This window comes from Anolis sagrei, chromosome 13 (assembly GCF_037176765.1).
Source record: "Anolis sagrei isolate rAnoSag1 chromosome 13, rAnoSag1.mat, whole genome shotgun sequence".
In the NCBI taxonomy this organism is placed as follows: Eukaryota; Metazoa; Chordata; class Lepidosauria; order Squamata; family Dactyloidae; genus Anolis; species Anolis sagrei.
In genome coordinates, this window is record NC_090033.1 from 11,576,009 (window position 1) to 11,598,302 (window position 22,294).

A 22,294-nucleotide genomic window follows, 5' to 3' on the forward strand; every position below is an offset into this window, starting at 1 on the left:
GCCCGGGAAAATGCCTGGAAGGAATTCTTGGGATGTGAGGTGCTGATAAAAGCTCACCAAAAGGTCTTGAATGGTGGCATACTTCTTCAAAGTTTCATATAAACATAAAACATTAAAAACACACAAAAGGGGGCTCCGCGGATACCGAGGGCTCCCAACGAGGGAACCAAGGCACCACCGGGGGGGGGGGGCAGGGGTTGGAAAAGAGCGACAGGGAGACAGAAATGGGTTGGTATGGGGCGGGGGGAGAGAATAAGCCTCCGTCTGAGGGCCATGGAGGGCTGTGGTGTCATACTCCAGCGCAGGATCACCTCTGACCTTAAACACCACACCAGTTAGGTAAAATCAGCAAGCAGTTTATTGAAGAATATATGTAGCCAAAGCAGTTAAAAGTAATCCACAGTAAAAGTTCAAAATCCAATTTAGTCTATCAGGTACAAAGGAAAACAGGAACAAAGAGTCAAGTCCAGGAAACTAGGCACTTGAATCCATAAGCAACACAGGAAGCAAATCCAATAGGCAAAACATGAGCTTGGCAAACCTTGGTACATAGAACTCAGAGCAAAGGAAATTTAAATTTGGCATTATCCTGACGTTGCCTCAATTGAAGCAATTGTCTCCTACAAATCATTATAAACCCTTCCCTGACCCCAAAGTTGCAAGGAACACATTCTTTTTTAGTTTTGGATTGTTATCTTTCTTCTGTTGGATCATCAACATCAACATGAACACCACCCCAATTCCCATCATGAACATAAACATGAACATCATCTCCATTCCCATGTTCAACATCAACATGAACATCATCTCCATTCCCATCATCAACATAAACTTGAACATCATCTCCATTCCCATCATCAACATCAACATGAACATCATCCCTATTCCCATCATTAATATTAACATGAACATCATCCCCATTCCCACCATGAGCATCAACATGAACATCATCCCCATTCCCACCACAAACATCAACATGAACATCATCCCCATTCCCATCATCAACATCAACATCATCCCCATTCCCTCACAAACATCAACATGAACGTCATCCCTATTCCCATCATGAACATCAACATGAACACCATCTCTATTCCCATCATGAACATCAACATGAACACCATCTCTATTCCCATCATGAACATCAACATGAACATCATCCCCATTCCCATCATCAGCATCAACATGAACACCATCCCCATCATGAACATCAACATGAACATCATCCCCATTCCCATCATCATCAACATGAACACCATCCCCATTCCCATCATGAACATCAACATGAGCATCATCCCTATTCCCACCATGAACATCAACATGAACATCATCCCTATTCCCACCATGAACATCAGCATGAAAATCATCCCTATTCTCACCATGAACATCAATGTGAACATCATCCCCATTCCCATCATCAACATCAACATGAACATCATCCCCATTCCCATCATGAGCATCAACATGAACATCATCCCCATTCCCACCATCATCAACATGAACATCCATCCCCATTCCCATCATGAACATCAACATGAACATCAGACACAATCACAGGCTGATGTACAATACGTGGGGCCGTGAGGTCCATGTGGCCTGGTGGCCATTGTGGTCGGCTGTGGGAGTTAAAAGCGGGAGAAAGGGAGACTCAGAAGACAACAAAGATACATGGAGACAGAAATAGAGGGTAATGTGTTCAACATCACTGGGATTGCAAGGCATGTCTTAGTCAATGGCTTTTCAGAGCTTTTCTTTATTTATTTTAATAAATTATTCTTATTAAATTATTTGTGTTATTGTTTTATTAGTACTTTATTTTAATAAAATATTAACATAAATACGTTTTAATAGAGATACATGTTTGTGAAGGAAGGAATAAGGGAGGGAGAAAGGAAGTTATGGAATAAGGGAGGGAGGGATGGAGAAAAGGAATGGAGGGAGAAAAGGACAAAGGAAGGAAGGGAGGAAAGAAAGAAGGAAGGAAGAGAGAAAGGAAGGGAGGGAGAAAGGGAGGAAGGGAGAAAGCAAGTAAGGGACAAGGAAGGAAGGAAGGGAGAATGGAAGAATGGGAGAAAGAAATGAAGAAAGGGAGAAATGAAGGGAGGAAGGAATAGAGATAGGGAGGGAGAAACGAAGGAAGAAAGAGAGAAAGGAAGGAAGGCAGGAAGGAAGGAAGGGAGAGAGGAAGGGAGGGAGGGAGGAAGAAAGGAAGGAAGGAAGGAAAGGAGAGGGAGGGAGGAATAGAGAAAGAAAGGAAGGGAGAAAGAAATGAAGGAAGGGAGAAACGAAGGAAGGAAGGAAGGAAGGAAGGGAGGGAGGAAGGGAGGAAGGAAGGGAGGGAGAAAGAAAGGAAGGGAGAAAGCAAGGATGGAAGGGAGGGAGGGAGAAAGGAAGGAAGGAAGGAAGGAAGGAAGGAAGGAAGGAAGGGAGATAGGAAGAGACAAAGGAAGCGAGGGAGGGAGGGAGGGAGGGAAGAAGAAAGGAAGGGAGAAAGGAAGGAAGGGAGAGAGGAAGGGAGGGAAGGAGGAAGAAAGGGAGAAAGGAAGGAAGGAAGAAAGAAAAGGAGAGAGGGAGGGAGGAATAGAGAAAGAAAGAAAGGGAGAAAGAAATGAAGGAGGGGAGAAACGAAGGAAGGAAGGAAGAGAGAGAGAAAGGAAGGGAGGGAGGGAGAAAGGAAGGAAGGATGGGAGATAGGAAGGAAGAGACAGAGGAAGGGAGGGAGGGAGGGAGGAAGAAAGGAAGGAATGAAGAGAGAAGAGAAAGAAAGGAAGAAAAGAAGGAAGGGAGGAAGAGAGAAAGGAAGGAAGGAAGGAAGGGAGAAAGCAAGGAGGAAAGGGAGAAAGGGAGGGAGGGGAGAAAGGAAGGAATGAAGAGAGAAGGAAAGGAAGTGAGAAAGGAAAGAAGGAAAGAAGGAAGGAAGGGAGGGGAGGGAGGGAGGAAGAGAGAAAGGAAGGGAGGGAGGGAGAAAGGAAAGAAGGGAGAAATCAAGGAGGGGAGGAAGGGAGGAAGGGACAAAGGAAGGAAGGAATGAAGGGAGAAGGAAAGGAAGGGAGAAAGAAAGAAAGAAAGAAAGGGGAGAATGGAAGAGAGGGAGGGAGGGAGGATGGGAGAAAGCAAGCAAGCAAGGAAGGGAGAAACAAAGGAAGGAAGAGAGAAAGGAAGGGAGAAAGGGAGGGAAGGAGAAAAGCAGGCAGGAAGGAAGAAGAGAAATGAAGAAAAGAAAGAAGTGAGGGAGAAGGAAGGAAGGAAGGAAGGAAGGAAGGAAGGAAGGAAGGAAGCAAGGGCAAACGGAGACTTGACGAGGCCTGCCCTCTAAGAGCCGGGGAAGGGAGAAAGCAGGCGGGCAGCTCGCCAGTGACTGTGTCCTGCCGGCATTCCCTTTGGCTTATCCCATTTCTTTTTGCTCTCTCCTTAGATGCCAGCAATGAGGCCCAGCCTCCAGCAGAGGGCAGGCTGTCCGCAGCAGAAAGGAAACTCAGATTCGGAATACTTTTGTTATCAATCTAGTAGCAATGTATTAATTGGTCCACATGGCTATTTATTCTGTGAAACTTTCATTGGGTTAAGATGAGAGCAGAAGGTTCAAAGTAGAGATTTAAGGGTTGATTCTAGCTATCTATTTCCTTCTTTGGAGGCTTTGAAACAGAGGCTGGATGGCCATCTGTTGGGGATGATTTGATTGTGCTTTTTTCCTGCTTCTTGGCAGAATGGGGTTGGACTAGAGGGTCCATGTGGTCTCCCCCAACTCTGTGATTCAATGATTCTATCTATTTCCTTATTTGGAGGCTTTGAAACAGAGGCTGGATGGCCATCTGTTGGGGATGATTTGATTGTGCTTTTTTCCTGCTTCTTGGCAGAATGGGGTTGGACTAGATGGTCCATGTGGTCTCCCCCAACTCTGTGATTCAATGATTCTATCCATTTCCTTATTTGGAGGCTTTGAACAGAGGCTGGATGGCCATCTGTCGGGAGTGCTTTGATTGTGCTTTTTTCCTGCTTCTTGGCAGAATGGGGTTGGACTAGATGGTCCATGTGGTCTCCCCCAACTCTGTGATTCAATGATTCTATCTATCTTCTTCTTTGGAGGCTTTGAAACAGAGACTGGATGGCCATCTGTTGAGGATGATTTGATTGTGCTTTTCCTGCTTCTTGGCAGAATGGGGTTGGACTAGATGGCCCATGAGATCTCTTCCAACTCTGGGATTCTATGATTCTGATCTGCCCCAGAAGCAAAAGCCAGCTTCAGGTGTTTGTGGACTCCAACTCCCAGAAGCCCCCTCGCTGGTGGCCAAGGGCAGGGAATGCCGGGAGTTGTAGGCGACGCCCACCTGGAAGGGAGACCCAAAGCCTGGGAACTGCTGCACCTGGTGGCCTGCCTCTAAGCCCCGCCTCCGGGGGGGCGGAGCCTGAGCGTGGCCAAGCTGCCCTCCTTCACTCCCTTCCTTCTTCCTTTCGGAGACGCCGCCGAGGGAGAAGAGCCCGGCTGGGCAGGCAGGCAGGTAAGTAGGAAGGAGGGCTCCTTCTCCCCTTTTCTCTTTCTCTTCCTCCTCCTTTTTCTCCTTCACCTTCCCCTTCTCTTCCTTTTTGTCCTCCTTCTTCTCTTCTCCTTTTTCTCCCACTCATTTTCCTCCTCGTCGTCGTTTTCACTTTCTCTTCCTTTTCCTTCTTCTTCTCTTCTTTTTCTCCCTCTCCTTCTCCTCCTCCATTACTCTTTCCCCTTCTCTTCCTTTTGCTTCTCTTTCTTCTTCTCTTTCTTCTGCTTCTTCTCATTTGCTTCTTCTCTTTCTTCTTCTCTTCCACTTTTTCTTCTTCTCTTATTCTCCTTTTACCCCTTCCTTTACCTCTTCTCTTTCTTTTCTCCCTCTTTTTCCCTCCTCTTCCATTTCTCTTTCCCCTTCTCTTCCTTTTGCTTCTTCTCTTTCTTCTTCTTTTCTACTTTTTCTTCTTCTCTCCCTCACCTTGTTCTCCTTTTCCCTTTCTCTTCCTTTTACTTCTCCTCCTCTTCTTTTTCTCCCTCTCCTTTTCATTCTCCTCCTTTTCTCCTTTTCTTTCCTATACTTCTTTTTCTCCCACTCTTTTTCTTCCTCCTCCATTTCGCTTTCCCTTTCTCTTCCTTTTACTTTCTCCTCCTTTTCTTTCTTTTCTCCCTCTACTTTTCCTCCTCATTTTCTCTTTACCTTTCCTCTTCCTTTTACTTTTTCTCCTTCCTCTTTTCCTCCTTTTCCTCCTCTTTTTCCTTCTTCTCTTATTCTCCTTTTACCCCTTCCTTTACCTTTTCTCTTTCTTTTCTCCCTCTTTTTCCTCCTCTTCCATTTCTCTTTCCCCTTCTTTTCCTTTTGCTTCTTCTCTTTCTTCTTCTTTTCTACTTTTTCTTCTTCTCTCCCTCACCTTGTTCTCCTTTTCCCTTTCTCTTCCTTTTACTTCTCCTCCTCTTCTTTTTCTCCCACTCCTTTTCCTCCTCCTCCTCCATTTCACTTTCTCTTCCTTTTACTTTCACTTCCTCTTCTTTTTCTCCCACTACTTTTCCTCCTCCTTTTCCCCTTCTCTTCCCTTTACTTTTTCTCCCTCCCCTTTCCCTCCTTTTACTTCTTTTCCTTCTTCTCTTATTCTCCTCCTTTTACCCCTTCTTTACCTCTTCTCTTTCTTTTCTCCCTTGTTTTTCCTCCTCCTCCGTTTCTCTTCCCCTTCTCTTCCTTTTGCTTCTTCTCTCTCATCTTCTCTTCTACTTTTCCTTCTTTTCTCTCTCTCCTTGTTCTCCTTTTCTCCTTCCCCTTCTCTTCCTTTTCCTTCTCCTCCTCTTCTTTTTCTCCCTCTCCTTTTCCTCTTCCTCCTCCTCCATTTCGCTTTCTCTTCCTTTTACTTTCACCCCCTTCTCTTCTCTTTCTTTTCTCCCACTACTTTTCCTCCTCCTTTTCCCTTTCTCTTCCTTTTACTTTTCTCCCTCCCCTTTTCCTCCTTTTCCTTCTGTTCCTTCTATTCTTATTCTCCTCCTTTTACCCCTTCCTTTACCTCTTCTCTTTCTTTTCTCCCTCTTTTTTTCCTCCTCCTCCATTTCTCTTCCCCTTCTCTTCCTTTTGCTTCTTCTCTTCTACTTTTCCTTCTTGTCTCCCTCTCCTTGTTCTCCTTTTCTCCTTCCCTTTCTCTTTTTACTTCTCCTCCTTCTCTTCTTTTTCTCCCTCTCCTTTTTCACCTCCTCCTTTTCTCCTCCTTTTCCTTCTTCTCATACTTCTTCTTTTGCTCCCACTTTTTTAACTCCTCCTTCTACGTTTTGCTTTCTCTTCCTTTTACTTTCTCCTCCTTCTCTTCTCTTTCTTTTCTCCCTCTTTTTTCTTCCACCTCCATTTCTCTTTCCCCTTCTCTTCCTTTTGCTTCTTCTCTTTCTTCTTCTTCTACTTTTTCTTCTTTTCTTCCTTGTTCTCCTACTTTTCTCCTTTCCCTTCTCTTCCTTTTACTTCTCCTTCTTCTCTTTCTTTTCTCCCTCTTTTTTCCTCCACCTCCATTTCTCTTTCCCCTTCTCTTCCTTTTGCTTCTTCTCTTTCTTCTTCTTCTACTTTTCCTTCTTTTCTTCCTTGTTCTCCTGCTTTTCTCCTTCCCCGTCTCTTCCTTTTACTTCTCCTTCTTCTCTTTCTTTTCTCCCTCTTTTTTCCTCCTCCTTTATTTCTCTTCCCCCTTCTCTTCCTTTTACTTCTTCTCTTCCTTCTTCTCTTCTACTTTAAAATCTTCTCTCCCTCACAGTGTTCTGCTTTTCTGCTTCCCCTTCTCTTCCTTTTACTTCTCCTTCTCTTCTTTTTCTCCCTCTCCTTTTTTCCTCCTTCTTTTCCTTCTTATACTTCTTTTTCTCCCATTCTTTTTCCTCCTTTTCCCTTTCTCTTCCTTTTACTCTCCTCCTTCTCTTCTCTTCTCTTTCTTTTCTCTCTCTACTTTTCCTCCTCCTTTTCTCTTTCCCTTTCTCTTCCTTTTATTTTTTCTCCTTCCCCTTTTCCTCCTTTTACTTCTTTTCGTATTCTTCTTTTACTCCTTCCTTTATCACTTCTCTTTCTTTTCTCCCTCTCCCTCTTCTCCTTTTCTCTTTACCTTTTGCTTCCTTTTACTCTTACTCCTTTTTCCTCCTTTTGTCTTTCTCTTCCTTTTACTTGTTCTCCTTCTCTTCTCCTCTTTTCCCCCTCTCCTTTTCTCTTTACCTTTCGCTTTCTTTCCCTTTTTCTCCTCCTTTAGTCTTTCTCTTCCTTTTACTTGTTCTCCTACTCTTTTCCTCTTTCTTCCCCCTCTCCTTTTCCTCCTTCTCCTCCTTTTCTCTTTCCCTTTCTCTTCCTTTTACTTTTTGTTCTTCTTTTTCTCCCTCTCTCTTTCCTCCGTTTCTTAACTCTGCAGTGCAATCTGTTTTTGGTTTCTGCTTACGTGTGTAGTTGTGACTTGATTCTGTTGTGAGCTGCCCTGAGCAGTTTCCTCTATAACTACTCCATGTGGTTATTTACAAATGTCACTGCCAACTATTCCAGTATTTTCAGTATGTCGTAGGAGTTCTGTGTGCCAAGTTTGGTTCAATTCCATTGTTAGTGAAGTTCAGAATGCTCTTTGATTGGAAGTGAACTATAAATCCCAGCAACTACAACTCCCAAATATCAAGGTCTGTTTTCCCCAAATTCCACCAGTGTTCACATTTGGGCATATTGAGTATTCATGCCAAGTTTGGTCCAGATCCATCACTGTTAGAGTCCACAGTGCTCTCTGGATGTAGGTGAACTACAACTCCAAAACTCAAGGTCAATGCCTACCAAACCCTTGCAGTATTTTCTGTTGGTCATGGGAGAACTGTGTGCCAAGTTTGGTTCAATTCCATCGATGGTGGGGTTCAGAATGCTCTGTGATTGTAGGTGAACTACAACTCCCAAATATCAAGATTCTATTTTCCCCAAACTCCACCAGTGTTCACATTTGGACATATTGAGTATTCTTGTAGAGTTTGGTCCAGATCCATCATTGTTTGAGTCCACAGTGATCTCTAGATGTAGGTGAACCACAACTCCCAAGCTCAAGGTCAATGCTCACCAAACCCTTCCAGTATTTCCTATTGTCATGGGAGTTCTGTGTGCCAAGTTTGGTCCAGATCCACCATTGTTTGAGTCAACAGTGATCTCTGGATGTAGGTGAACTAAAACTCCCAAACAAAAGGTCAATGCCCACCAAACCCTTCCAGTATTTTCTGTTGGTCATGGGACTCCTGTGTGCCAAGTTTTGTTCTAATATATGATTCATGGAGTTCAGAATGCTCTTTGATTGTAGGTGAACTAGAAATCCCAGCAACTACAACTCCCAAATGTCAAGGTCTATTTTCCCCAACTTCCACCAGTGTTCACATTTGGGCATATTGCGTATTTGTGCCAAGTTTGGTCCAGATCCATCATTGTTTGAGTTCACAGTACTCTCTGGGTGGAGGTGAACTACAACTCCAGAACTCAAGGTCAATGCCCACCACGCCCTTTCAGTATTTTCTGTTAGCCATGGGAGTTTTGTGTGCAAGTTTAGTTCAATTCCATCGTTGGTGAAGTTCAGATTGCTCTTTGATTGTAGGTGAACTATAAATCCCAGTAACCACAACTCCCAAATGTCAAGGTCTATTTTTCCCAAGCAGTGTTCACATTTGGGCATATTGAGTATTCATGCCAAGTTTGGACCAGATCCATCATTGTTTGAGTCAACAGTACTCTCTGGATGTAGGTGAACTACAACTCCCAAATGACGAAATGACTCCCCCTTCCCCGATCCCACCAATATTCAAATTTGGGCATATTGGGTATTTGTGTCACATTTGGTCCAATGAATGAAAATACATCCTACATATCAGGTATATACATGATGAGTCATGATGGGAGCAAAATGACAGTTATGAAGTAGTAGCGAAATGTTATAGTTGGGGGTCACCACAACATGACGAACTGTACTAAGAGGTCACGGCATTAGGAAGGTCGAAAACCACTGGTCCAGATCCAGGGAAGTCATGCTCCTCATGCTCTGTTCTGCCTTGGTTAGACCACACCTGGAACATTGTGTCCAATTCTGGGCACCACAATTGAAGAGAGATATTGACAAGCTGGAATGTGTCCAGAGGAGGGTGACTAAAATGATCAAGGGTCTGGAGAACAAACCCTATGAGGAGCGGCTTAAAGAGCTGGGCATGAGAAAAAATAGGACAAGTGCAAAGAAGCCAGAATGGATGTCCAAAGAACTTCTAACTGTGCTAAGACACAAAAGAGACATGCACAAGAAGTGGAAAAAGGGAGAAATCACCAAAGAAGAATTCAAACAAATAGCCAACACCTGTAGGGAAAAGGTCCGCAAGGCTAAAGCACAAAACGAGCTCAGGCTTGCCAAGGACATTAAAAACGATCAAGGGTCTGGAGAACAAGCCCCACGAGGAGCGGCTTAAAGAGCTGGGCATGTTTAGCCTGAAGAAGAGAAGGCTGAGAGGAGACATGATGAGGGCCATGTATAAATATGTGAGAGGAAGCCACAGGGAGGAGGGAGCAAGCTTCCTTTCTGCTTCCTTGGAGACTAGGACACGGAATAATGGCTTCAAACTACGTTGTGGGACTTGATCCTGATTTTCTTTGTTTATAACATCATCTTTTTGCTTTCGTACAGCTCTGATTGTCTTCATAAGCTTTAACTGCTTATTGTTCATCCATTTTGAAATTATTTAGTAGCTCGTCAATCCATATCAATTCTCTTGTGTGTGATGCTGCAATATGTTCTGCTTTTGTAGTAGATTGAGCCACTATTTCTTGCTTCTGGCTTGCCCACGAAATATGAGGGTTGAATGAAAAGTAATGCCTCCACCTTCGTAACGCCTCAACAGATGGCGGTACCAGTATGTGGCAGGTACTGGCTTGTTCAGTAGACTCTCCTCTACAATTCCATTTTGGTGGGAAGCCTTAGCATTGAACGGCAGTGTTGTATTTCAGTGTCAATGTTGACGTCTGTAGACAGTCCACGTCTTGCAGGCATATAGCAGGGTTGGGAGGACAATAGCTTTATAAACAAGCACCTTGGTCTCCGTACAGATGTCCTGATCCTCAAACTTTCTCTGCTTCATTCGGGAAAATGCTGCACTCGCAGAGCTCAGGTAGTGTTGTATTTCAGTGTCAATATTGACGTCTGTAGACAGTCCACGTTTTGCAGGCACATAGCAGGGTTGGGAGGACAATAACTTTATAAACAAGCACCTTGGTCTCCGTACGGATGTCCCGGTCCTCAAACACTCTCTGCTTCATTCGGGAAAATGCTGCACTCGCAGAGCTCAGGTAGTGTTGCATTTCAGTGTCAATGTTGACGTCTGTAGACAGTTGGAATTCTCTCACACCAGAAGCGACTTGCAGTTTCTCAAGTCGCTCCTGACACAACAACAAAAAAAAGCAGAAGGTGTCACCCCAAAGGAGATTCATCAGAGAATGCAAGCAGTTTGTGGTGATTGTGTTGATGTGAATACTGCGTGTCATTGGATGAGCAAGTTTAAAGATGTTGAGGTGACGCCTTCTGCTGTCAAGAATTCAGTGACTGCACATTGCTTAAGTCACATTGACCACATCTGGAATATTGTGTCCAATTCTGGGCACCACAATTCAAGAGAGATATTGACAAGCTGGAATGTGTCCAGAGGAGGGCGACTAAAATGATCAAGGGTCTGGAGAACAAGCCCTATGAGGAGCGGCTAAGGGAACTGGGCATGTTTAGCCTGAGGAAGAGAAGGCTGAGAGGAGATATGATAGCCATGTACAAATATGTGAGAGGAAGTCTTATGGAGGAGGGAGCCAGCTTGTTTTCTGCTTCCTTGGAGACTAGGACGCGGAACAATGGCTTCAAACTACAAGAGAGGAGATTCCATCTGAACATTAGGAAGAACTTCCTGACTGTGAGAGCCGTTCAGCAGTGGAACTCTCTGCCCCGGAGTGTGGTGGAGGCTCCTTCTTTGGAAGCTTTTAAGCAGAGGCTGGATAGCCATTTGTCAGGGGTGATTTGAATGCAATATTCCTGCTTCTTGGCAGAATGGGGTTGGACTGGATGGCCCAAGAGGTCTCTTCCAACTCTTTGATTCTATGATTCTACTTTAACAACACAACCCTTCAATGCTAAGGCTTCCTGCCTAAATGGAACTGTAGAGGAGAGTCTACTGAACAAGCCAGTATCTGCTGCATACCTGTACTGCCATCTGTTGAGGAGTTACGAAGGTGAAGGCATTACTTTTCATTCAACCGTCGTGGGTTAAATGCTTGAATTGTGTCTTTGTCCTGGGTGAAGAGGTCTCTTTGGACCCTAGCAAACTATAGACTGCCTGGGAGACCACTGGAGTCCTTCTCTGGATGCTTTTGAACTAAACCTGGATGGGGGTTGGATGGGAGATTCTTCACGCGACACACCTGTGGACTACAGGTGACACCTTGTTTGGAAAGCTCTGCCTTAGAGCTCAAAGTCTGCAGGGTTTTCCTCTCCAAACCAAGGGTTGCAATCGCTCTCAGGTGCTTCCCACACAGTGCCCCAACCTGTCGGCCAAGAAATCCACCTGTCAGGTTGGAGGTGGCAGGATAGCACTCCCCTGGTGTGCCGGGAGGCATGTCTCAACGGGTGGCAAAACACAATTAGAATCGTGTAATCCACTCTCTCACTGAAGGGCATGGGATCTGATTCATTATCTTAGAGCGTTTGGATTTCCCTTCCCTCCGAGGAGGGTTCCAGGTGTGTTCCCTGCTTTATCCTCGCAGCAATTCTTTGACAATGTTTGGCAAGGAATGTCACGCTACGCCGAAAATAAACACGGACACACACACACACACACAAGTGAGAGTGGGAACCATGGGAGTGGAGGTGGAGGCTTGCCGCATGGAGCCCCTTCTCTTCCCCTGCTATGTCAGGAGGGTGGTCTCCTCCTCCTCCACCTTTCCCTGTTGGAAGAGGAAGGGGCGGATGAGTGGCAGCGGCAGTGGCAGCGGAGCCCCCAGGCAAGGAAGAAGGGGACGAGGAGGAGGAAGCGAGGAAGGCTGACTGTGCTTGAGTGAAGGACCTTCCTTCTCTCCCTCACACCCTTCCCTTCTTTTCTCCCTCTCCTTCCTTCCCCCCTTCTTTCCTTTTCTTTCTTCCTTCTCCTTCCTTCCCTTCTTTCCCTCCTTCCCTTATTTCCTGTTCCTTCTTCCTTTCCTTCTTTTCCTCCCTCCCTCCCTTACTTTCCTCCTTCTTTCCCTTTATTTCCTGCCCCTTCATTTCCTTCCCTCCCTCCTTTCTTCATCCCCCTCCTTCCTTTCCCTTCTTCCTTCCTCCTTCCTTCCTTCTCCCTCCCTCCCTCCTTCCTTCCTTCCTTCCTTTCTTTCTTTCTTTCCTTCCTGTCCCTCCTTCTTCCCCTCCCTCCCTTCTTTCCTCCTCCTTTCCCTTTCTTTATTTCCTTCCCCTTCATTTCCTTCCCTCCCTCCTTTCTTCACCCCCTCCTTCCTTCCCTTCCTTCCTTCCTATCCCTCCTTCTTTCTTTACCTTCCTTCCCTTCTTTCCCTCCTTCCCTCCCTTTCTTTTCCCTTCCTTCCTGTCCCTCCTTCCTTCCTTCTCCTTCCTTCCTTCCTTCCTTCCTTCCTTCCTTTCTTTCTCTCTTTCTTTCCTTCCTGTCCCTCCTTCTTCCCCTCCCTCCCTTCTTTCCTCCTCCTTTCCCTTTCTTTATTTCCTTCCCCTTCATTTCCTTCCCTCCCTCCTTTCTTCACCCCCTCCTTCCCTTCCTTCCTTCCTTCCTATCCCTCCTTCTTTCTTTACCTTCCTTCCCTTCTTTCCCTCCTTCCCTCCCTTTCTTTTCCCTTCCTTCCTGTCCCTCCTTCCTTCCTTCTCCTTCCTTCCTTCCTTCCTTCCTTCCTTCCTTTCTTTCTCTCTTTCTTTCCTTCCTGTCCCTCCTTCTTCCCCTCCCTCCCTTCTTTCCTCCTCCTTTCCCTTTCTTTATTTCCTTCCCCTTCATTTCCTTCCCTCCCTCCTTTCTTCACCCCCTCCTTCCTTTCCTTCCTTCCTTCCTTCCTGTCCCTCCTTCTTTCTTTACCTTCCTTCCCTTCTTTCCCTCCTTCCCTCCCTCCCTTTCTTTTCCCTTCCTTCCTGTCCCCCCTTCCTTCCTTCTTCCTTCCTTCCTTTCTTTCTTTCTATGTAAGATATAAATACAATTTTAAATGGGACAGTCAAGAAGTAATGGGAGAAAGGAGGGAAAGAGGGAAGGAATGAAGGAGTGAAAGGGGGAAGGAAGAAAGGAGAGAAGGAGGGGGGAAAGGAAGGAAGGAAAGAAAGGTCGAGAAACAAGGAAGGAGAGAAGGAAATAAAAACAACCTAAAAAAACTTAACAACCTAATGTATGTCCTTCACTCAGAAAAAATGATTTTGTCATTTGGAAGTTGTAGTTGCTGGGATTTATAGTTCACCCACAATCAAAGAGCATTCTGAACCCCACCAATGATGGAATTGAACCAAACTCAGCACACTGTTCTCCCATGACCAACAGAAAATACTAGAAGGGTTTGGTGGGCAGTGTCCTTTGGTTTCGGAGTTGTAGTTCACCTACATCCAGAGATCACTCTGGACTCAAACAATGATGAATCTGAAACTTTACACGAATACTCCATATGCCCAAATGTAAACACTGGTGGAGTTTGGGGAAAATAGAATCTTGACATTTGCGAGTCGTAGTTGCTGGGATTTATAGTTCACGTACAATCACAGAGCATTCTAAACCCCATCAACAACAGGTCCTGCCTCGGAGCCTGGGATACCTGGCTCACGCCTACCGAGCCGGGCAACCCAGGTCTGTTGAAGTCAGAGCTGAATCATTTGAAGATACTGCAAATCCAATCATCCATTGTCCAACCTCCCCAAAACATTGTTTTTGGGAGTAATCACTATGCTTTAATTATGTTCAATTTGTAACAATGAAAATACGTTTACATTATGATTCATAACAGTAGCAAAATTACAGTTATAAAGTAGCAACGAAAATAATTTTATGGTTGGGGGTCACCACAACATGAGGAACTGTATTTAGGAGTCACAGCATTAGAAAGGTTGAGAACCACTGTTTTAGAACTTGATGCACAATCCTCTGTGTCTCCCGTTCCCAGTTTGGAGGGGAAAGTGGGGCGTCAATACTGTAGGACAATTCCCTTGTTTTCCTCTTTGAAGGCTCTTTGTCCTACTGGAAGTCTTGAGCGTGCCACAAGCTCTGGTTTCTCTGTGGCCTCATTTTGGCCACAGGATTCCAGATTGCTGTTGCAGGGACCGCTCAACAAATGTTGTAGAAATTGAATGTTTGCTATATGTATCTTTGCTGGGGTGGGTCGCTTGGAAAAAGGACAGAGACAAACCCGTCGGAGAACAGTTCGGGTCTGGAGCTGAACTTTGGAAACTAAACAAACCGGTTGGACCGCCTTCATGTGTGCGCATGCAACCCTTGCTCAGTGTAGGTGTATCAAATTGCAGTGACCTCTGTATTTTCAAACAGCTATGAGAAAGAAGGCAGCAACTTTTCCTTTTGCTTCCAAGGAATATTTTATGAGTTGGAAGAGACCTCATGGGCCATCCAGTCCAACCCTATTCTGCCAATAAGCAGGAATATTGCATTCAAAGCACCTCTGACAGATGGGCATTCAACCTCTGTTTAAAAGCTTCCAAAGAAGGAGCCTCCACCACACTCCGGGGCAGAGTGTTCCACTGCTGAACAGCTCTCACAGTCAGGAAGTTCTTCCTAATGTTCAGATGGAATCTCCTTTCTTGTAGTTTGATAGGAGCATAGTGTCTAGACCCAGGGAAGTCATGCTCCCCATGCTCTATTCTGCCTTGGTTAGACCACACCTGGAACATTGTGTCCAATTCTGGGCACCACAATTCAAGAGAGATATTGACAAGCTGGAATGTGTCCAGAGGAGGGCGACTAAAATGATCAAGGGTCTGGAGAACAAGCCCTATGAGGAGTGGCTTAAAGAGCTGGGCATGAGAAAAATAGGACAAGTGCAAAGAAGCCAGAATGGATGTCCAAAGAACTTATAACTATGCTAAGACACAAAAGAAACATGCACAAGAAGTGGAAAAAGGGAGAAATCACCAAAGAAGAATTCAAGCAAATAGCCACATCCTGTAGGAAAAAGGTCCACAAGGCTAAAGCACAAAACGAGCTCAGGCTTGTCAAGGACATTAAAAACAATAAAAAGGGCTTCTTTTCTTATGTCAGTAGAAAAAGGAAAAACAAGGAGGCAATAGGGCCTCTTCGAGGAGAAGATGGGGCAATGCTGACAGGGGATAGGGAAAAGGCAGAACTACTTAATACCTTTTTTGCCTCGGTCTTCTCACAAAAAGAAAGTCATCTTCAACCTCAGCAAGATGGGATTTTGACTGGCATCAATACGAATATAGTGTTTAGATCTAGGGAAGTCATACTCCCCATGCTCTATTCTGCCTTGGTTAGACCACAAATGGAACTGTAGAGGAAAGTCTACTGAACAAGCCAGTACCTGCTGCATACCGGTACTGCCACCTGTTGAGGAGTTATCAAGGTGAAGGCATTACTTTTCACTTTAACAACACAACCGTTCAATGCTAAGTCTAAGTTTGTATAATTATTATATTCTTTATCCTTAATCATTTTATGTATTGATCCTGCAGCCAACCTTTTCTCTAAATATTTCCTCCATCTTGTCATTATTTTTTCCTCTATATCTTCCCTGTTTAAGCTTATTGCACAAGCCTAGTAATTTTAACCAATTTCTGTTTCTTTTTCCCTTTGTGTAGCCTTTTTAAACCTGTCCTCTGGACCACATACACAGCAGTAGCATCATGTCCAAGAGGCATTCGGACACCTCCTTGGGAGAAAAAGCACTCCTTTTAGAGCACCAGCTGAGCTCAGATTTGCACACCAGCAACGACACTGCCGCCGCATTCTCCCATGGAAACTACGGATCCCTGTCCGCGCTGGACAATGCTGTGTTTGCAGCCGCACCGCCAACTGGGCCGCAACGGATCATCCTCAGCACCGAAAGCCCTGCGGCGCTCAAGGTGGGCACCCAGCAGCTCATTCCCAAGAGCCTGGCCGAGGGCACGAAATCCAAAGCCCCCACGCGGCACCAGAGCTTCTCTGCAGCCGTCTTGAGCCAGGAGGCCTCCCGCTATGACCCGAAGCGCATGTCGGCCCCCAGCATTTCCATCGACGACCTGGAAATCGAGGACTCCAGTGAAGGGATGCTGAAGCGCAACCTGCGCAATATGTCTTACCGGGCCGCGATGAAGGGCGTGGGGGACGGAGATGAAACCAAGCCGCCAAAGGCCATCAGCGGTCTAAAGCCTCTGCCGAAAGAAGCCATTGCCCAAGGTGCTCGTAGTCCTGGAAGAAATAAGGTAAGTCAGAGGGGGTTGGCGCAGTGGTGGTTCATGCCTCCTTACAGGAAGGCAACATTCCAGCCAGCTCAGGAAATCCAAAACATTCTGTGGGAAGGAAGCACAGAGAAAGTTTCACAAACCAGAAAGTCAAGGTCAAAGAAATGCCTTCATGTTTTACAACTCTTAAATTAGAGAGTGTCCTGTTGAAAATTCAGACCAGGCAACACTGTGTAATAGTAAGGCTATCAAGTCCTATTTTCAGTTCATTTTTTTATTTTAAGTTCTTGGAAGTTTTGATTTATATAGTTGGAAGAGACCTCATGGGCCATCCAGTCCAACCCCATTTTGCCAAGAAGCAGGAATATTGCATTCAAAGCACCCCTGACAGATGGCCATCCAGCCTCTGTTTAAAAGGGTCTTTCTTTAGAAGCTTGAGATTCCCAGAAACTGAGGCTACTACAGGTTTGAATACCAAAACAATATTTATTTCTCAACGTCCTTGCAGACTTGGCACAGCTTGTCAAAGTTACAAACAAAACAGTCAATTGGTGAAATCGTAGAGATGATCTTTCTTTCTTTTTTCTTCAGTTACTGAGGTAACTCTTCCCCAAATGGTAGAAAATATCCTGGGATCCTTTCACCCTAACCCAGAGCTGCTATGGTTAGAAAAAAACAGATTTTTTTTCCCTATCTATAGCTCAAGGTTAGCTTTGGAGATGAAGTACTGCTCAATAATAATCAATAACTTTTCTATATCTCAATTGCTATCTATAACTCAATTGCTATTCTATCTATCTATCTCAATTAGCTTCTTTATCTATATTTATTTATTGTGTCATCAGCAACCATACCATTGTATTACATTTCTAACAGAACAAAACAAACAAACAGATTAAAAAAACCACAAATTTTGCAAACTTGGTAGTTGATTAAATGTCCTTTGACCAGTATCTGGCCACTTGGAGTGCCTCTGGTGTTGCCGCAAGGAGGTCCTCCCTTGTGCATGTGGCAGGGCTCAGGGTGCATTGCAGCAGGTGGTCAGTGGTTTGCTCCTCTCTACACTCACATGTTGTGGATTCCACTTTGTAGCCACATTTCTTAAGATTGGCTCTGCATCTCGTGGTGTCAGAGTGCAGTCTGTTCAGCACCTTCCAAGTCACCCAGTTTTCTGTGTGCCCAGGGGGGAGTCTCTCATCTGGTATCACCCACGGATTGAGGTGCTGGGTTTGAGCCTACTACTTTTGGACTCTCGCTTGCTGAGATGTTCCAGTGAATATCTCTGTAGATCTAAGAAAACTATTTCTTGATTTAAGTCATTGACATGCTGGCTGATACCCAAACAAGGGATGATCTGGAGATGTCACTGCCTTGGTCCTTTCACTATTGGCTGCTACTTCCCGATAGATGTCAGGTGGTGCAATACCGGCTAAGTAGTGCAATTTCCCCAGTGGTGTAGGGCGCAGACACCCCGTGATGATGCGGCATGTCTCATTAAGAGCCACATCCACTGTTTTAGTGTGGTAAGATGTGTTCCACACTGGGCATGCGTACTCAGCAGCAGAGAAGCATAGCGCAAGGGCAGATGTCTTCACTGTGTCTGGTTGTGATCCCTAGGTTGTGCCAGTCAGCTTTCATAGGATATTGTTTCTAGCGCCCACTTTTTGCTTGATGTTCAGGCAGTACTTCTTGTAGGTCAGAGCACGGTCCAGAATGACTCCCAGGTATTTGGGTGTGCTGCAATGCTCTAGTGGGATTCCTTCCCAGGTCATCCTCAGAGCTCGGGATGCTTGTCTGTTCTTAAGGTGAAAGGCACATGTCTGTGTTTTAGATGGATTAGGGATCAGCTGGTTTTCCTTGTAATAGGCAGTAAGAGCACCTAGAGCTTCGGAGAGCTTCTGTTCAACCATCTCAAAGCTCTCTGCTTGAGCGGTGATGGCACGATCATCAGCATATATGAAACTATCTGTCCCTTGAATTGGTCATTTGTGTAAATGTTGAACATTGATGGAGCGAGCACACTCCCCTGAGGCAGTTATCTATATAACTCAATCACTCAATCGTACTTACAATGATTTTTTCAGAGCTACCTAGCTGACCAACGGCACATCTGAAGCTTTCTTTCTCTACTGAAGGAGGCAGGGGAGATTCCAAAATGGAGATCTCAAGCCCAGGAAAAAGGGCGGTCTCTAGACCCAAAGAGATACTTTTCTAAACCAATAACTGCAGAGGGCCTGCAGTCTGGCTTTGCAGACTCTGATACTGTTTAACTTCCAGGGTGCTGCTGGGTCTGTAGCCGCCCTGGGGAAATGCAAAAGAACACTATCCCATGCAACTAAAAGGTAATGCAAACTATGCTCCTGGAAGACGGAACACCGCATTTTGGGCTCTGTCTGGATGAGACCCCAGTTTGGGGGCATTTTTAATGGATTTATCAAAAACAAGTCATACCAGACTCATTTGATCTCTTTTTTCGATAGAGTTACAAGCTGGGTAGATGCGGGGAATGCCGTGGATGTAGCGTACCTGGATTTCAGTAAGGCCTCCGACAAGGTCCCCCATGACCTTCTGGCAAGGAAACGAGTCCAATGTGGGCTAGGCAAAACTACGGTGAGGTGGATCTGGAATTGGTTAAATGGACAAACCCAGAGGGTGCTCACCAATGCTTCCTCTTCATCCTGGAAAGAAATGACGAGCGGAGTGCCATCCGCAGGTTTCCGTCCTGTGTCCGGTCCTGTTCAACATCTTTATTAATGACTTAGATGAAGGGCTAGAAGGCAGGATCATCAAGTTTGCAGACGACACCAAATTGAGAGGGATAGCCAATACTCCAGAGGACAGGAGCAGAATTCAAATTGAGAGGGATAGCCAATACTCCAGAGGACAGGAGCAGAATTCAAATTGAGAGAGATAGCCAATACTCCAGAGGACAGGAGCAGAATTCAAAACAATCTTGACAGATTAGAGAGATGGGCCAAAGCTAAGAAAATGAAGTTCAACAGTGACAAATGCAAGATACTCCACTTTGGCAGGAAAAACGAAATGTAAAGATACAGAATGGGGGATGCCTGGCTCGAGAGCAGTACGTGTGAAAAAGATATTGGAGTCCTCGTGGACAACAAGTTAAACATGAGCCAGGAATGTGATATGGCGGCAAAAAAGGCAATGGGATTTTGGCCTGCATCAATAGGAGCCTAGTGTCTAGATCTAGGGAAATAATGCTACCCCTCTATTCTGCTTTGGTTAGACCACACCTGGAATATTGTGTCCAATTCTGGGCACCACAATTCAAGAGAGATATTGACAAGCTGGAATGTGTCCAGAGGAGAGCGACTAAAATGATAAAGGGTCTGGAGAACAAGCCCTATGAGGAGCAGCTTAAGGAGCTGAGCATGTTTAGCCTGAAGAAGAGAAGGCTGAGAGGAGATATGATGATAGCCATGTATAAATATGTGAGAGGAAGCCACAGGGAGGAGGGAGCAAGCTTGTTTTCTGCTTCCCTGGAGACTAGGATGCGGAACAATGGCTTCAAACTACAAGAGAGGAGATTCCATCTGAACATGAGGAAGAACTTCCTGACTGTGAGAGCCGTTCAGCAGTGGAACTCTCTGCCCCGGAGTGTGGTGGAGGCTCCTTCTTTGGAAGCTTTTAAACAGAGGCTGGATGGCCATCTGTCAGGGGTGATTTCAATGTAATACTCCTGTTTCTTGGCAGAATGGGGTTGGACTGGATGGCCCATGAGGTCCCTTCCAACTCTTTGATTCTATGATTCTATGGTACAGAAGATCCAACATCCTTGCCAATTTGCTTCCGCGGTGATACGAGGCACATCTACACCGGAGCGTTAATGCTGCTTGATTCGATAGAATCCCAGGAGTTGTTGTCGGACATGTTTTTGAGCCTTTTCTGCCAAATTGTGTTAGTTCCAAACGACAACTCCGCTGATTCCATAGCATTGAACCCTGGGACTTCAGGAAACATCCTACATTTTTTTTTGCAAAGCAAGGATTTGGTTTTCTGTTCGTCTTCCTCTTTAGCTTGGTTCATCATCTATTTTTGATGACTTGCAGATGGCCTTCATTACCATCCTTGTTGGCTCGTGCATGATGTTGGAGCAAAGGGCAGTGTGTTTAAAGGCCAAACAAATTAACTCCTTCCATCCCAGGAGCGGAAATCGTACACTTGTGATGTGGCTTATCTTTGTGTCTTAATGGGAATGTGTGGGATTTTAAATGAAATGTGGGGCTATTTGGAAATGTAGGAACATAGCCGGCCCTTTTGGGACACATAGTGCATGCAGCTGGTCTTTCCCAGAAATGTGTAATGAGAGAGGAAGCCAGAGCTGGATATCAACAAGAGTTCATAACCTAATCCTTGAGAAAAGATGGGCTCCAGCTGCTTTGGATCTGACTTTCCAGAGACTGCTGGTCATTCCTTTTCCCCCGCAAGCCTGGATAATCTCAATTTTCAGCGATAGAAAACAATGTCTCCAAAATGCCATTTTCCATAGCTTAAGTCCTGGGAAAGAATTTCACTTTTTCAGATTTTCCACTTTTAGTCGCTTTCAGATTTTCCACTTTTAGTCGCTTTCAGATTTTCCACTTTTAGTCGCTTTCAGATTTTCCACTTTTAGTCGCTTTCAGATTTTCCACTTTTAGTCGCTTTCAGATTTTTCACTTTTAGTCGCTTTCAGATTTTTCACTTTTAGTCGCTTTCAGATTTTTCACTTTTAGTCGCTTTCAGATTTTCCACTTTTAGTCGCTTTCAGATTTTCCACTTTTTGTCGCTTTCAGATTTGTCACTTTTAGTCGCTTTCAGATTTTCCACTTTTAGTCGCTTTCAGATTTTCCACTTTTAGTCGCTTTCAGATTTTCCACTTTTAGTCGCTTTCAGATTTTCCACTTTTAGTCGCTTTCAGATTTTCCACTTTTAGTCGCTTTCAGATTTTCCACTTTTAGTCGCTTTCAGATTTTTCACTTTTAGTCGCTTTCAGATTTTCCACTTTTAGTCGCTTTCAGATTTTTCACTTTTAGTCGCTTTCAGATTTTCCACTTTTAGTCGCTTTCAGATTTTCCACTTTTAGTCGCTTTCAGATTTTCCACTTTTAGTCGCTTTCAGATTTTCCACTTTTAGTCGCTTTCAGATTTTCCACTTTTAGTCGCTTTCAGATTTTTCACTTTTAGTCGCTTTCAGATTTTCCACTTTTAGTCGCTTTCAGATTTTTCACTTTTAGTCGCTTTCAGATTTTCCACTTTTAGTCGCTTTCAGATTTTCCACTTTTAGTCACTTTCAGATTTTCCACTTTTAGTCACTTTCAGATTTTTCACTTTTAGTCACTGGGCCAGATCAACTACATCCAAGAGTAATAATAATAATAATAATAATAATAATAATAATAATACTTTATTTGTACTTTATTTGTCTCGGTGCGGCTTACATGAGGCCGAGCCCACAATACAATAAAAACAATAGCAATAAATAAAACTCATAAACAAAAAATAGCAATAAACATTAACAATAACACAACGACGTTTAAAAATCTATGGCAGGGCCAAACGTACTAATTAATTTTTTTTAAAAAATAATGCTGGGCATGGCCAGGTGACATATAAACAGGATAGAAATTTTGGAGAGGGATAGAGCATGTAGACAATCCTAGATCACTAAAAAGTGCATTTAGGGACATATTGCTGGGAGTTTCCTTATTCTGGGAAGGCACGCTGGAACAACCACGTTTTCAGGCTCCTCCTAAAGACTGCCAGTGTTGGGGCATGTCTGATATCCCTGGGGAGTGAGTTCCAGAGTCGAGGGGCCACCACCGAGAAGGTCCTGTCCCTCGTCCCCACCAATCGCGCTTGCGATGGAGGCGGGAGCGCGAGCAGGGCCTCTTCAGATGATCTGTGCGGTCATGAGTATTGAGGGAACT

General features: G+C 44.7%; 1 protein-coding gene across 1 annotated transcript in view; it reads left to right on the forward strand.

Moving 5' to 3' along the window:
- The first annotated feature begins 4,415 nt into the window (after window positions 1-4,415).
- Window positions 4,416-22,294, forward strand: part of ARHGEF16 (Rho guanine nucleotide exchange factor 16) — a 66,049-nt gene continuing 48,170 nt past the window's right edge. The window contains exons 1-2 of the mRNA XM_067472774.1: window positions 4,416-4,499; window positions 15,787-16,389. Coding sequence (XP_067328875.1) covers window positions 15,832-16,389 — 558 coding nt within the window. The 5' untranslated portion in view covers window positions 4,416-4,499; window positions 15,787-15,831. The remainder of the gene's footprint in view (window positions 4,500-15,786; window positions 16,390-22,294) is intronic.